This window comes from Camelus dromedarius, chromosome 7 (genome assembly GCF_036321535.1).
Source record: "Camelus dromedarius isolate mCamDro1 chromosome 7, mCamDro1.pat, whole genome shotgun sequence".
Taxonomy (NCBI): Eukaryota; Metazoa; Chordata; class Mammalia; order Artiodactyla; family Camelidae; genus Camelus; species Camelus dromedarius.
This window is the reverse complement of record NC_087442.1, coordinates 61230207-61245681: the sequence shown is the minus strand read 5'-3', so window position 1 is coordinate 61245681 and position 15475 is coordinate 61230207. Positions and strand designations below refer to the sequence as shown.

General features: G+C 37.7%; 1 protein-coding gene across 2 annotated transcripts in view; it reads right to left on the bottom strand.

The window, feature by feature from the left end:
- Positions 1–15475, bottom strand: part of BET1 (Bet1 golgi vesicular membrane trafficking protein) — an 81990-nt gene that overhangs the window by 18648 nt on the left and 47867 nt on the right. Inside the window, exons 5-9 of one of the 2 annotated variants that reach the window (XM_031454914.2) lie at positions 15160–15325; positions 11028–11195; positions 8393–8621; positions 3749–3873; positions 1036–1092 (exon numbers count right to left, since the gene is read on the bottom strand). In XM_031454914.2, the coding sequence (XP_031310774.1) occupies positions 1036–1092; positions 3749–3873; positions 8393–8411 (201 nt within the window). In that variant the 5' untranslated portion in view covers positions 8412–8621; positions 11028–11195; positions 15160–15325. Of the gene's footprint in view, positions 1–1035; positions 1093–3748; positions 3874–8392; positions 9723–11027; positions 11196–15159; positions 15326–15475 lie in introns of those variants that run through there. The other variant, XM_010979665.3, reaches the window with a different exon arrangement.

The window sequence follows — 15475 nt, the reverse complement described above, 5'->3', positions numbered from 1 at the left end:
TACTTCAATAAAATAAAAGAAACCCCAAATATACAAATAGCTCATAGAGCTTAATATCAAAAACATTTTTCTAAATGTCTAAATATACACTTCTTTAAAGAAGACATTACAGGTAGCCAACTGGGGCCCATGAAAAGATGCTCAATATAGCTAATTATCAGAAAGATGCAAATCAAAACTAGAATGAGGCATCACCTTACTGGGGTTATACCTCAGAATCACCTCGGATGCTTTTTTCAAAATACATATCCCTAGGTCCCTCCCTAAATAGAGGGAGGTACGTAGGATACTTAGAGTGAGAACCAGGTATACATATTTTCAGAAAGTTCCTCAAGTGATCCTAATGCATGACCTTCACAAGGAGATTCCTTTCAGTGCTGTTTCTTTTTGAATAGTACAATATTAAAGGAATGTCGAGAAAGTAGGGAAGGTTCAGGAGTCCGACATCCCACATAAGCATTAGAGAATGGAAAGAGCCTCCAACAAGAAAAGGTGTATGTTACTGAGCTTGTTTAGACTAGAGAAAAAGGCTTGGGAATGTTACTATGTTCAAATCTTACTGACTTGTTCAAAGTGATCCTTAGGAGATCAAGCAAAAGAAACAGGTTTATATTAAGTGAAAGACATTTGGCTGGTTGAATATAAAGTGCTTTTGATTACCTGGCAGTCTATATCCACTGAGACCTTTAACAAGGCTCAAAACAGTCATTTGTCCTGAGCTCTAACAGCGCTTCTAAACACAGGATTAAAGATACAGTGGCTCCCACGTCCTCCTCCTACTTGTATGTGTTAGGCAAGACGCAAAATGTAAAAAATATGGCAAGAATTAATCTCAAGAGCTATTTCAAACCAATTAATAAATGGATAGGAATCCAAGACTTACGATTTTTAAATCTATTTCAATATGGATAAAAGTTAAAACTTATTCCTTATTAACAGGCTAAATTTGAGAACATCAGATCAAGTTTGTTAACCCTCTTAACAAAAAAAGATAAACAGATCAAGTTTGTTAAAGTTAAAATCTTAACCACTTACCATTTCAGCTAATAATTTATTTTGATGTTTAACTTCATGGCCTATTTCAATAGAAAGCTGCAAAAAGAAAGCATATAATTATATAAATGTATTTAAGTGTTAAAGTAAAAACAGTAATGCCACTCTAAGCATAAACATTTTCTCAAATAAAACTGTATTCAAAAAACATAAAATATACTCTCTTACTCTGATGCTTTTCCCACTGAAATTAATGGGAAATAAAATTAAGAATTTCTATTCCTTCCCAACTATGGACATGCCCTGCTCTTCATTTTGATTTCATCTTAATATTCAATTCCATCTTTCAATTTTGGTACATACTTCTGATTCTCTTACCTTTGCAGTCTTTTTTCTCTCTCTCTATTATTCACACAATAGCATTTGTTTGTATCTCTCCCCCTTTACATTTTAAAAGATGTATGCAAATTGCCGTATTATCAATTCAGATCCAAATGTAAGTAGTATTTTCCTAATGAAATGTGACATTAACTTTGAGTATATGCCTAAATTGCTTACTTGTTTAAGTTCTAAAGCTATTTTTCTTTATATGATACTAAATTAGAAAAAAAAATTACGAGTTTGTGCTATCCACATCTTGAATCTATGCAGGAAAGAGGCTGAATCTGAATGAAATACTATAAATGATTATTACAGCTGCTATTCAAACCAAAACCTATCTAATATTTTACATGACAATTTCATCAAAGGCTTCACATCTAAGATATTTGAATAAATACACTACTAAAAATCTTGGCATACCATTGCAAATACTGTCCTCAACTTACTTTATGTGGAAAGCATATGGGATAATATTGACACAAAGACATACTAAAATTCTGTAGATCAGAATATGAGCTTTTCCCCAAAATTTAGCAATTCAGAGAAAGTAAAGCAACTATAAAGCTAGACAGCCCAAATCACCTAGTTCTACAACTGTCATTCGTGCCAAGGAAAGACATTTTCAGGGAAGAAAAAGCTTTCTTTTAAAAAGGAGGCTAAATTATCAGTGTTACATTTTTTAAAAAAATCTTTCAATTTTTAATTCCCTCTAAATGTTTTGTTTTCTAAGTGATTAACATTATACAATAGTGGTTAGTTCATAGATCAACTCCTTTTGATTTAATATGACTTTGACTCATCTCAGAATGTAATAGTCTCCAGGCTGAATACAATTCTGTTTTCCACAGACTAATGAAATGCCAACTAAGTTTTGGCAACGTAAGCTTCTACTGAATGCTCTCTAAGTGTATATATAACATGTTTATTTCAACGCAGACTCAATCACAATAATCACTGTTAGAATTATCTTTCGATAATTCCTTTATTTAATACGTACTAACTCAATATAACTGTAAGGAATTACGTTAGTGCTATGTAGAATATAAAAATAAGTACAATAGAATACCCTACATTCTGGTAAATTTCTTTTACACATAAATAATTCCAGTGCAGACCGTTATACAGTAAGAACTATAAAGTGGTACAAATGGTCTTATGTTCATAAGGAAAAAGACACTTTTATGCGGTGATCAGGTAAAGCCTAGAAAAGGGATGGTGCAATGGGGAGGAGCCTTTCAGATGGGCAAGACTTCAGCCAATGTCAGTGGGGACGGGGTACCTAAAGCAAAGCTCCAGTTACGGGAGCAGGAGAATGACAGCGTGCACAGGACACAGGAGCACTCTCATTTGTCTGGCAGAAAGAAAGCACGTCCACATTCTGCAAGCGTGGGAGGTAAGGTCTGAAAAGCTGGGGACAACCTCTGCAGAACCTATTTGATCATGCTACACAGTGTGAACTTCATTTCTTACACCATGTGAGGCCAATGAAGACTACTGGGAACATAGGATGCAATTTAAAAAATTACTCTAAAAAGACAACTGTGGTCACAGGGTGCAGCTCAGACCAGAACGTGCAAAAAATTAGGAACAGACAGATTAACAGGCTTTCTCAACAGTTCACCTAAGACAACCAGGTGATAGAAATAGAAAAAAGAAGGAAGCTTGGAACTTGGTGCTGATGTGAATGAAGCACAAAGGCAGAAACATGAAAGACTGAGATCTGTAGCTTTCAAGTCGGGAAGAAAAGTCAGAAGCAGCGCTGCTTTGGGGTGGAAGAAGGACTGCTCTGGGACGTTACTGTCACTACCCAAAACAGCTGCAGTTTAAAAAACAAAGGTGTACCATATGTTTTGATTGGCCACATTTTCTAACTTGTGCTCAAATGGTATCTAATTTTGAGTCATGTTGCTAAAACTTACTTGCCATTTCATTAGTCTTTGGAAAATAGAATTGTGTTCAGCCCAGAGACTGTTACATTCTGAAATGAGTATTGTTTTTCATGGTCATTTTAAACAAAAGGCACTGATTTGCGAACTAAGCAATATTAGAAAATACAACATTTAGAGGGAAAGGATTAAACGATTTTTTTTCTAAGCTAAAATATTGATAATTTAGGTGCCTTGTTAGAAGAAAGCATCTTTCTCCTGGAAATTTCCTTCCCTGGTGTGAATGGCAGTTGTAGAAAGTAGTCAGGTGATTTGGGCTATCTAGTTCCATAGCTGCTTTATTGTCTCTGAATTGTTAACTTTGGGGAACTGCACTATGTGGGGAACTGTATTTCTTAGTATGATACCAATAAAAGTTATGAACTTCTAAGTATAAAATATATATGTATATAAATACATAAATTAAGAAGTATATGTTATACACTTACAGATTTTATGGCATTTACTTTGCTTCTCAGACTTTCTGTGAGTCTCTCATTTTCTTCTTCACAGGCACTGTACCCACTGTTAGGATAGCCATAGTTCCCATAGTTGCCAGGAGGTACTCCTTCTCCTGCAAGGATCAGAGTCACAAGCAGAGTTACAGAAAAAATAAGGCACTTTGGAAATCTTGACAGGAAAGAACCGAAAAAGACCCCTGGAGGGCGTTGCAGACCAGCACGTATGTCTATAATATTCACACTCCAAATGAACTTAAAAAATTCATAACCAAATAGAGATCAGAACAATTCTAATACCATCTCTTAAGCAAAGAATACTGAGTTCAGTTCAAAACACATTTATTGACTGCTTACTGACTGCCCACAAGACAATGAAACAGGCACTGATATGTAAGGATACTCAGGATACATTCCCTATTCCATAAAACTACACAACCTTTAACAGATCTAAAAGTACTAACATCAACTACCTACGGAAGAAGCTTGGCTGTGAAGGGAAAGGGAGAAAGGATAATATAGCGGGATGGGGGGAGGGTATAAGCTCCAGTGGTACAGTGCTTGCTTACCATGCATGAGGTCCTGGGTTCAATCCCCAGTAACTCCTCTAAAAATAAACCTAGTTACCTCCCCCCACCAAAATAAAATAATTAAATAATAAATAAAACATAAGGATAATATAGTGGGATGGAGCTCATGGCAAAGGGAGAGTCCTTTACTGGCATCTGCTCCTTTTAAACATAAGACAGTTGGAATAACTCATGGAGACTATTAGCTGAGACTTAAGAGGGCGATTCATTCATTCTTCAATAAGTATTTGAGAAGCTATCATGCATCAGATCCATTCATTGTTCTTTCTAGGTGCTACTTTTTGGAGCTCATCTTCTAGGGCACAGCATTGAGAATACAGGAATATAGTCCTAGCCACTGCCCAATATGGTACTTGATACTCATCAGGCAATCCAACAGGTGGAGTGAGCTTTCAACAGTGAATGCTGACATGCTGGAGGACTGAGAGGAAAGCATAGTTGAGGGTGTTATCTAATTGCAATTTTTAAAAAACAACTGACACTATCAATTTTCTCATTAAAAGAAAAGCCTGTCTTTGAAGAATGGTGGTCATTTGGGGGGAAAAAAAACAGTAAAGAGAACAACGGAGGAAAGTGACTAGGACTACACAAGATTACTACAGGAATAAAACAATCCTGGCTGAGGCAATATGCTGTAGAGTGATTTTTCTCCCAGATGCATGATTTTTCTGCAGAAGAACTTATGAGCTTGAGTTAGTCCAGAAGCTGGATGGTTGGACTGATTCATCGAGAGTTGGAGGTCTACAGCTTTGGGGCTGCTGAAGAACAGAGCCCCAAGACATTCAGATTCCTTGCCAAAAGAATGGGTGAAGATGTGGAATGTGGGTACTAGACTGGACAAGGATTGAAGTAGTGTCAACAGAAACCTGAGAATATAGAGGAAAGGGATGATGCAGAAACTAGTGTCTCCATAAACTCAAAAGATGGATGGATGGCAGTGACAGTAAGAGATGGAAGGACAGGAAGTAGCAGGCAGCACTGGTTATTGAAGGAGGGTGAAATTGAAGCCCTTTCAAGGCACAGCACAAGTCTCACTTTCTCTAAAAAGTAAAACTCTCACCTTTGAATTCTTATAGCTGTGACTATACATAACACTAATATCACACTAGACTGTACTCAAAGGGCAAAAACTAAATTCTGCTCATGGCTATATATCCCCCAGAAACATACACATACACACAGTAAGGCACACTCAATAAATACCTGTAAATGAGTTATTAATGAACAGAAACTGAATTTACTGTTATTCAACTTTGAATGTGCCTGTCTTTGTCAATAATGGACTCATAAGCGTCTCTGAGGGCAGAGGCAGTGTCTCATCCTTTTCTAGATCCCTCTGTACCTAATGAGTATTCTACATGTACCAGACAATCTCCACCACCACAAAAACCACAACAAGATGTTCAACAAGTATGTTCCTGAGGAGAGTCACATTCCTCAAATTTTCCCTCAACTGCTGACAAACTATCCACAAAGCTCTCGAAATGTGCTTTTAGAAAAGGACTCATGTCACTAGACATATTTTCCTTCACTTCACAATTAAAATAATCATTTAAAGAATGCATTCTCACTGTATTAATCAGTGATTCTCTGTACAAACTCTAATAAGTAACAAAATCCTTAAAAGAAAAATGTCCTCATGTTTGATGTGACTAAGGTTCTGCATATATAGCACTTGTCCAATTAAGTCATACTGACTGGCTGATTTGAATCACCTGACAACTTCACCAAGGACTTCATTTTCAAATTAATGCCTATTTGTTTTATTTCCTTTATTATTATTATTTTGGGCCTGTTTTAATTTCTAGAGTTCTTCCATACTGTTCCATGTATTAAAAGTGGAATTCTAATTTAACTCATTGCCCCGAAATCTTTCAATGCACATTTCTTCTATTTAATAGAGAATAGACAATTTTCCCTCACACCATCATCCACCTCCAATAGTAAATAAATACACAAATAAATAAAATAATAGGAGTTGTTATTCCAAACCTAGCCACTTCTATTTGTGTGACTTACTGCTATGAAGAGCTGTGGGAAAGCTAATGAGTGCCAAAGATGATCCTCAGCCCTGGTCCATAAGACAAATGCTACTTCTGGATAGTTTCTATCAATACTTGAACCAGATCATTTAGAGTCGTGTGAAAAGTGGAAGCTTCTCTACATGAACAACTATTGGATTCACAATTCCAAGTTTAAAATTCCAGGTCAATATATACTGATACTTAAAAAAATAAAATAAAAGGCAAGGGAATAAAGCCCTTGTCACATCATGTCACATCATACCAAGGTAAATTGCAGCAGCAGCCACTTAAGTAATCACCTTTCCTCTCCACTACAGAAGAGCTTAAAAAACAAGCACAAACTCAATCCTAGAGAATTTAATTAGTCAGGACTGGGGCCCGGGTATCAATTGCCTTAAAGGCTTCCAGGTGATTGTAATGTACAGTCAGCTGAGAACCACCACTTCTTGAGGCCCCTTCCTGCAATCTATCACGGCACACTGCTGCACAAAAACATTCAGAGGGGCCCAAGGACCTCCTGATGACACTCACGCTGCTTGGCCTGGCACTCAAAGGTCTCCACAATGTGGTTTGGTTCCATGTCTCCCACTTCAACCAAACTGGCTTAATCATAATCCCTTAAGCACATCATTCATAATTCTAGATTCTAGTCCTACAACTGTTTTTGTTGTTATTGTTGTTGTTGGCGGACAGGGTCATCCCTCCAACTGGAATTTACCTCTCCTACTCTTCATTATTCAAGTTTTAGTTCAAGTTACCAACTCTCCACAGAGTACCGAGTGCTCTGTCTCAGAAACCCCTGAGACGTTCCCTGCTTGTAGCAACTTATCTGGTATTTGGATGTCTAGCTACCACTTGTACATGCTCCTACTCCTCAACGAGACTGGAAGCTTTGGGGAGCACCAACAGGGCCATGGACGACTGTATACCTAGACCTTACACAAGTACACAATAAATGTTTGTTGTCATTAGTATTGATAAAAAGGAAAAACATTTCAGCATATAAAACTCAACTTGCTCAAAATGTGTTCTTTTTTCTCCACAATTTACTTGGCCAACTTTCCTTCTATGATCCAAGTATTCATAAAAACTACATTTTTCAAAAGCTGTTTCTCATATTGCAATCTACCCATCAATGTATGTGCCTAGAGTTACTGGCAATTTTCATTCATTTTAAACACCTGAAACTTTTGAAAAACTTTTTTTTTCCATCTTACTATAAGAACTGAAAAAGGTAACTTTTTTCAAGCATTTCATATATTTTCTCAGGTATATTGATTTAGCAGGGTTCCCTCCCCGCCACTGTCTCTTAATAGCTTCAGAACCAAAAAATGCTGTTTTAAGGGCTGTTATAACAGCCCATTAGAAGTGCCTGTGCCTAATTTAGTCTTGCTGCTTGTCGAACCTGCTTACTATGCCAAAAGGTCAAGAACAAAAGCTAAATCACCAAGCATTACCACATTCTACTGCCTTAAAAGTGAAAAAAGGCTCAGATAAGAAAGGTTCTGAGTAAAATGGCCTTTGGCCCCGATATTACATACCAAGGCCTGTAACAGTAATGACAAGTACGTTTACCTTTGTAATTCGCTGTTATCAGACTAGTAAGATTATTATTAGTGTGCTTCACATGAAACACTCACTCTTTAAATTTCACTCCTGAAGAAACTAACGTCCAGGTCCAGTAAAGAGAAACCGAAGACGGACTTTGGGAAACTCGGCAGTTCCACCATCATGCTCAGTCAACTATACTAACAAACTCGACTACTAAATTGGCACCTGTACGTATCCTCCCCTCCTCCACTAGGCTTACAAACTTGGGACTGAACCAAACTTAAGGAAACCCCCAGGATCTGGGACAAATGTGTTTCCACTTGGCACCGCCTCCTAAGACACCTCCATACACCCCGCTTTCTGGCTCAGATTTCATTAACGTGAGACCGGTCTGATTTCCTCCCCCGTCCCCGCGCCCAGCACCCCCAGTTCTAGGGCCCCCGAAATTCGAATCTCTGCCCTCTTCTTACCCAGGCCTGTACGCCTCATCCTGCTAGAGGAGCGGGAGAACAGGCAGGCGGAGCAGTGGGTAGCAAAGGGCCAGAGGCCACCCGGACCGCGTCCTAGTTCCAGGGCCCGGCGAAACACCAACTTCTTCCCGCGAAACGCCACGACATCAGTGGCGTCTAAACATCGCGCTGGTTGATGGCGTCACTCAAGGCGCTTATCGGCGCTCTGCGAGGCGGCTTGAATGGCATTCTGGGAAATGTAGTACCAGGCTGAGGCCGGGAGCCTGGCAGGGGCGTGGTGTGAGCCTGGATCCAGGAGCTGGCGGGGCTTCCGGGAGAGGAGCGTGGACTGCCGCGTGTGACTTCGGGTCTGGGGCTACGCCCCCTGGGGCTTGCTCTCAGTTGTCCGACCCCGAATTTAACCCAGTAGAACTGCCCTTCCCAGACCTAGGGAGGATGACTAACTTCTCTTTCCCGATTCCGCCTCTCACTTCCTCTCACCTCGAGTTAGTTCAGGGAAAGTAAAAAAAACTTGGATAAAATTTCTGATCTCACACATAAATCTTCTGAGACTGAAGATTTAGTTCCCTGTTACTGGATTGGTAGCATTTCTAGAGAGAACAATGGCTATTAGTTGTTAAGGGACAGAAGGAACCCATAAGGTCCCTCCCACTTAGACCTTTTTTAACTTACACGAAGGATACCGAAATGCTGTTTACGTATAGTAATGTGAATTTAAAAGTTGAAAAATTTGTTGGATGGGGTGGAGTGGTACTGGAATCGGGGTTAGTCCTAGAATTTCATTTTATCTCACAGGATTATCGTGAGGATTAAATGAAATAACTTAAAAAAAAATCTGATACCTAGTAGAGCTCAAAAACCTCTGGGTGTTTGCAGTTAGGGATAATCTCCATACTAGAGATTTCTGAAAATACTCTCTCCGGTCATTTAGTGTTTCCTCATAGTTTCCCAATATGAAACTGACTATAGTAGCAACAGAATAAATCTCTGCCCTAAGGTTGTTTTTGTAAAATACACACACAAAAAGTTTTTTAATAAAAGCTATTAACCTGGGAAATAAATTAAATCCAATGGCGTTTTGAGAGGAAAACACTCTTCATAAAAATAAACCACCCTCTCTAAAAACATTGGAATTAAGTGAAGATTGTATCAGAGGCAATTATTGCAAATAAACACTGAAGGTTCAGTAAGAGAAATGATGCCAAGGATTCCCTTTTTAACTTACAATCTGTGACAGTCCCTTCTTTTGTAAAAAGTACACATGTTCTATAATTGGAAAAATCATCTTCCTTAAGGAAGGCTTCCTCATATAATTGTAGTTTTTTAAATCTAATGTTAATTTTACCAAAACAAACCATTTAAATTACAAAAGTAGTTACCCTCTTATAATCTTCTTTCCTTACATGGTAAGGAAATATAATAATAAAATATAACTTAAAGGAAAAAAAATAAAGTAATAAAGGGTACCAAGAATATAACTCAAGACAGGCAAAGCTGGTTTATATTGAGCTTATGAGCTAAAAATCCAGAGTGTAAGTTTAAAAAGCTAAAGCTCTAATCTGTTCTTAGAAACAATAATCAGTACATACATATAGACTAAAAAAAATGTGCAGTATACAGTATGTATGCATTTACATGCAATATAATGTGTATGTGCAGTTGGATTGTAATAATTCTACCTAATAAAAACTGAAAAAGGAAAAAAAATTAAAATAAAAATCCAAACAGTTGTTTATTACTTCCATTGCCAGTCTCAAATAAGGATGATCTCATCCGAGAAGATTTTGCATTCAAAAATGAGGTGGAAAGATGGATTTAATGCATAGAAAAATAATTATCTGATGTGCCCACAACTGACATAGAGACTAGAGGGAATTCATTTTTATCATTTTCTATTTTTCTTTTCTTTTTAAAATTTAAATCCCTAACTCTTCTTACCTAACAAAGATTAGTAATATTCTTATAATTAGTAAAAATGAGGCACACAATTCCAGCTGAAGAGACTTCAGCAGAGCCAGCTGTGTGAGCTATGGAACCCACTGCAAAATGAAAATGCAACACTCCTCATTTGAAAAGCAGGAAAAAAAGTGCAACAGAAGGTAGCAGAAAATAAAGTTTTTTCTTTTGTCATGATCTCTCCCCATCAACTTGTCATGGTGTTTTATTTGCTATTTAATGTCCTTCTAAGTAAAAAAAAAAAGAAAAATTTAATTATTAGCATGAATTTCACTCTTCAGATTGTGCAGTGACACAATTTTAAAAGCAAACATTTAACTCATATGGGAAATCGCCAAAATTACACAATTCAAATTTCATAGTTCATAAATGAGTATTTTTGTGGAAATGGCACAAAGTTAACTCAACTGTTTTTATTCAGCATCTTGATATGCACTGTATCAACACTTTACCTTCAGCTTACTGATAAGTTAGGGGGAACTGAAAAGAAAAGGAATTTGGGGTTGCCCTATTTTTCCCTTCCTTAGATGTCATCAATTTTCATATAACTGGCTAATACAAAAAAGAGCATGATAAGATTCCTTGGATGTTTTCTTTTTTTGGCAAAAGGAGTTCTAGTTCAAGAACATGTGGTCTTTCAGAGCCCACACTTACTCAATTGCAGACTGAATACACTTACCTTGTACTCACTTTGAGTTTTGCTGAATTTCCATGCATTGAGTCCACTGGAATTCTGTGCTCATGGGGCATCGCAGATGTTGCATGGGAATGAGGTGGTAGGGAACGATAAACATGCAGACTGCACACATCTCCTCTAGTCATATGGATGCTCCACAGTTCCACTAGACTTCATTTACAAAACACAAATTCAAAGATAAAATAAAGAATGTCAAGACAGTGACCACAGAGCATTAAGCCAAACATGGTGTTCTTCTAGCCAAGAGTCCTATGCATCTGCAAAGACTGCACACCAGAGAACCTGGTCCTAGTCTGCAGGGAGAAATCTTCCAAGGTAATGGGGACATACTTGGTAGAGGAAAATGAAGAGAGTGAGTGAATAGAGAGGACAAATATATCCACGGGGAGAGACTGATCAAGGTGAAATAACTGAGCAGTGAAAGTAATAGGGAAACAAGAAAATAGAGTATGCATGTGATGGCCTAAGCAAAAGGAAAGAAGGAAGGAAAGAGGTTTTAGGTTGCACTGTTCTCCCAAACCACCACACAGCTGGTTTCTGTCTCAGTAAGTGGTTAATGAACCATAGATGAGTGAAACTCTTGTGACTTGGCATGTACAGGCAGTAGAAAAAATTTTCTCAAGGCGGGCTTGATCCCAGAAAACCTGCATGATAGGGTGTGATTTCAGGAATGAAGCTTTTTCTTGTGTTTCATTCCAAGATGTTTCATTCTTCTGGCAATTTTGATGTATTTCTAAGACCTCATTCTGGGAAATGACTCCTTCCTTAATGTCAGTTAATCGGGAGCTTTGATTTTTTTTTTTTCTGAATATCTGGACCCAGAGGAGAGCAAAATTTCAAAATGGGTACTTTGCATAGGCTGCCTTTTAATATTCCAATTTTAGAGACATCTTTGACACTTCTAAAACATCATTTTAAAGATAATAGGGTTAATTTCCACTGTTTAGAAAATATTGGTGTTGTATGTTTTAAAAGGCTCTGGATTACCTCTCAATCAAGACTGCTTTAGTCAAGTTGATAGTCACTTTGTTTTAATAGCATTTATTATTCAAGATGTATCAAAATTACCTATTGATACATCCCGTACAAAGGAGAAATGAAACACAACTTAGTTGTATTTGCACAGCAGAGTTAGACAGTTGGACAGATGGTATTTTATTACTCCACTCACTGACTTGTTTTTTCCCAATAGTGCATATTAGTTATGTATATATGAGAGACAAAACATTTTACCGAGTTTTTCAGGCAATGAAATATGTTATCTGTTTTTATGTAGGAGACCTTCACCTAATTTTTTGGCTTCATTACCCAGAATGGTCTTACCACTCTTGATTTCTAGAATTGGGCCAAGACTATATCACAGATGTATCCAAGTTGTCTTATCTCAGTTTGCCTTAGTTTATTTACACAGAAATACTTTGCAGCCAGAGACCCAAAGATCCAATTTGTCACCTTGCCTGTTAAATCTCACAGTTATCTGAGATGGTAAAATTTGTATATGTTCAATATTTGGGTCTTTTTATTCCTACAGAGTGAATTTAATGGTTTCAGAGCACTAGATAGCATTAAAATGATTTAATTATTGTACCAAGAATCATTGTTGTTTGACATCCACATTCCAGGAGGATCAAATCAAGTCTGGTATTTGTGCTTTTGGTGACTTATTTCCTGTATCTGATTTATACTGACTTCTTCTTGATTTGCTTTATTGTACATCATCATATCAACAGATCTCAGCTTCGATATACATCTAGCCAAGTGTTGATGGAGGTGTGGAGCAACCAGAACTCCCAATGCTGCTGATGGATGTGTAAATTGGTATGACCACCTTGGTACTGTTTCACAATACCTACTGAAGCTGAAATATACACATGTGCCCATGAACCAGCACTTCTGTTCCTAGGCATATACTAACAGAAAGGTGTATAGACATACACAAAAGAATGGTCATAATTGTACTATGCATAAAAGCTACAAACCAGAAACAGTGTAGTTGTCCACTGACAGAAAAAAATGGATAAATAAACTATAGTAAATGTGTACTTTAGAATTCCATGGAATGAGTAAAAAACCTCATAGAGCATACAACAGCAGAGATGAATCTCACAAATATAATACTCAGTGAAAGAAACTAGATGGAAACATGCATTTGGAACATATGATTTCATTGATATAAAGTTCAAAGACAGGCAAAACTAACTTAGATGTCAAGAGTCAGGAAATAGGCTGCTTTTAGAATGACTAGGAGGTGGCAGAAGGAGCTTCTGGGACACTGGTAATGAATGTACTGCATGTCTATTTTCAGCACATTACATAGAGTATTAATCTTGTGAAGTCATTAAGCTGTCCACCTATCATTTGTGTACATTTTGTATGTATATTTATGCTATGATAAAAAGTTGACTAAAAGGAAATCCAGGATTAAGCTGCTTCTTATGTCAATATGGAGTACAAAATAAACAATGCAAAAGTTTAGAAAAAAAAAAAAGAAAAAAATTAGTAAGGCTTGGGTCTCACCTCAGACCAATTAAATCAGCCTAGGGACATAATATTACTGGAACTGTCTTGAAGAAATCAGCAGATTGTACCAGACAAATGCTGGATGACAGCGATGTGTAGAGCTGGTTGTCAATAAAACGGTGATCTGAATGTTGTAAATTGAAAGACTGTCCTTGCCTGTCATCGCTCCCATAATTAAAACCATGGTTTTTTCCGCTTTCTCCAATCTGTTCGACAACAGATGTCAAACGATGTCTCAATCTGTAACACACTCCTGGTTAGGTTCCCTGGGAAGCCACCTCCAAGCTGGGGGTGAGCCAGCAGGAAGTTCTCTGGACAGCGCTGCTGGGATGGGCTACCCTGGATGAAGGGAGGTGGTTGAACTGAGCAGAGGGAGAAAAAGCTGAGCTGTGATGCAGTCATCCTGGGGACACAGTGAGCACTGGAACTGACCTGACTCTTTAAAGTTATCCCTGATGATGATTAATTAGATACGGGCTGCCTTGGGGAGTGGGTTTGACCTCAGACTAGAAAACTGAAGGCAATTTCCCCAGAGGGCTGATGGCGGACGGCTCGTAGGGAAGTAAGTGCTTCAGTCCTGAAGCAGCTTCATGTCTACCACTCTTCTTTCAGCATGGGGCCAGCCCCTCAGGACACAAGTGCCTGTGTCATTTCTCACAGGACGTTTTTGGAGACACTATGATTTGACTTGAAGAACCACAATGGAACAATTATCCCAGAAGAAAACATTAAAATTAATTAAATAAAGCCTTGATGCAAAGAAATTATTGGTCATAATAAAGAAGGAAGACTAAGGGTTTCACAACTGGGACATAATTGGAGGTCTGCAGCGTTTCTTCTGGGGATATGAGTACTGAGTTAAAATAAGATTTCAAGAGATACAGAGAGAGAGAGAGAGAACCTACAAAGAGAAGCAGGTGTGATACAGGAGATTTGTGTGTGTGTTTTCTCAGTGTGAGGATCAAGGTGTACAGTTTGGAAGGTGTGCACAGAAAAGAAAGTTTATTTGGATATGCAGGTCTACAGGAATCATCAAAGCTCATTAATCACAGCAGATACACACTATTATATATAAAATAGATAAACAGCAAGGTCCTACATACAGTACAGGGAACTATATTCAATATCTTGTAATAACCTATAATGAAGAAGAATATGAAAAAGAAAATATATATGTATGACTGAATCACTATGCTGTACACCAGAAACTAACACAACATTGTAAATCAACTCTACTTCAATTAAAAAAAAAAGGAACTCTGCAAAAAAAACTGCTCATTAATCATTATATCCAGTGAAACAGGCCTAAATTTTCTTTATCCCAAGAGTCACATTCTTCTCACAGAGATAGTGAGCAAGGTGGAAGTAGAGTCTAGGACCTACTGCTTTGGGGCAAATAACTTAAAAACCAGCAAAATTTCCCCAGAATATGTGAACAAGTTAATGGAAATTCAATTATCTGGAGACCTGGAAGGGACTTTCAGTATCAGTCCATCCAACCATCTCATGTCAAAGATGAAGAAACCAACGATTAGGAGGAAGTGACTCACTCAAGTTCTGTGGCAAATGTACGGTAGAAATCGGGGTTACCTACCATTCAGATGTCATTTCTGGCCCAGCATTCTTCCCTGTGGTACCACACCAGCTGAGAGGGCCTTGAAATCTTCAGGGAAGTTTCCAAACTGTCATAGGCCCTCAAATCTCTTCATTTCAGAGGCTCTATCCCACCTCAAAAATATTCACATCCAATACTCATTTCACTATCAAAACACAAAAAAAATTTCATTAAGTAAGTATTTTACATATACAACTTTTAAAGGATTTTTGTAATTTACTTTCACATGAATTACTTAGACTAAGAGTAACCCATGCAATTGACTATGATGAACTGACAATCTTTCATGGTCAGA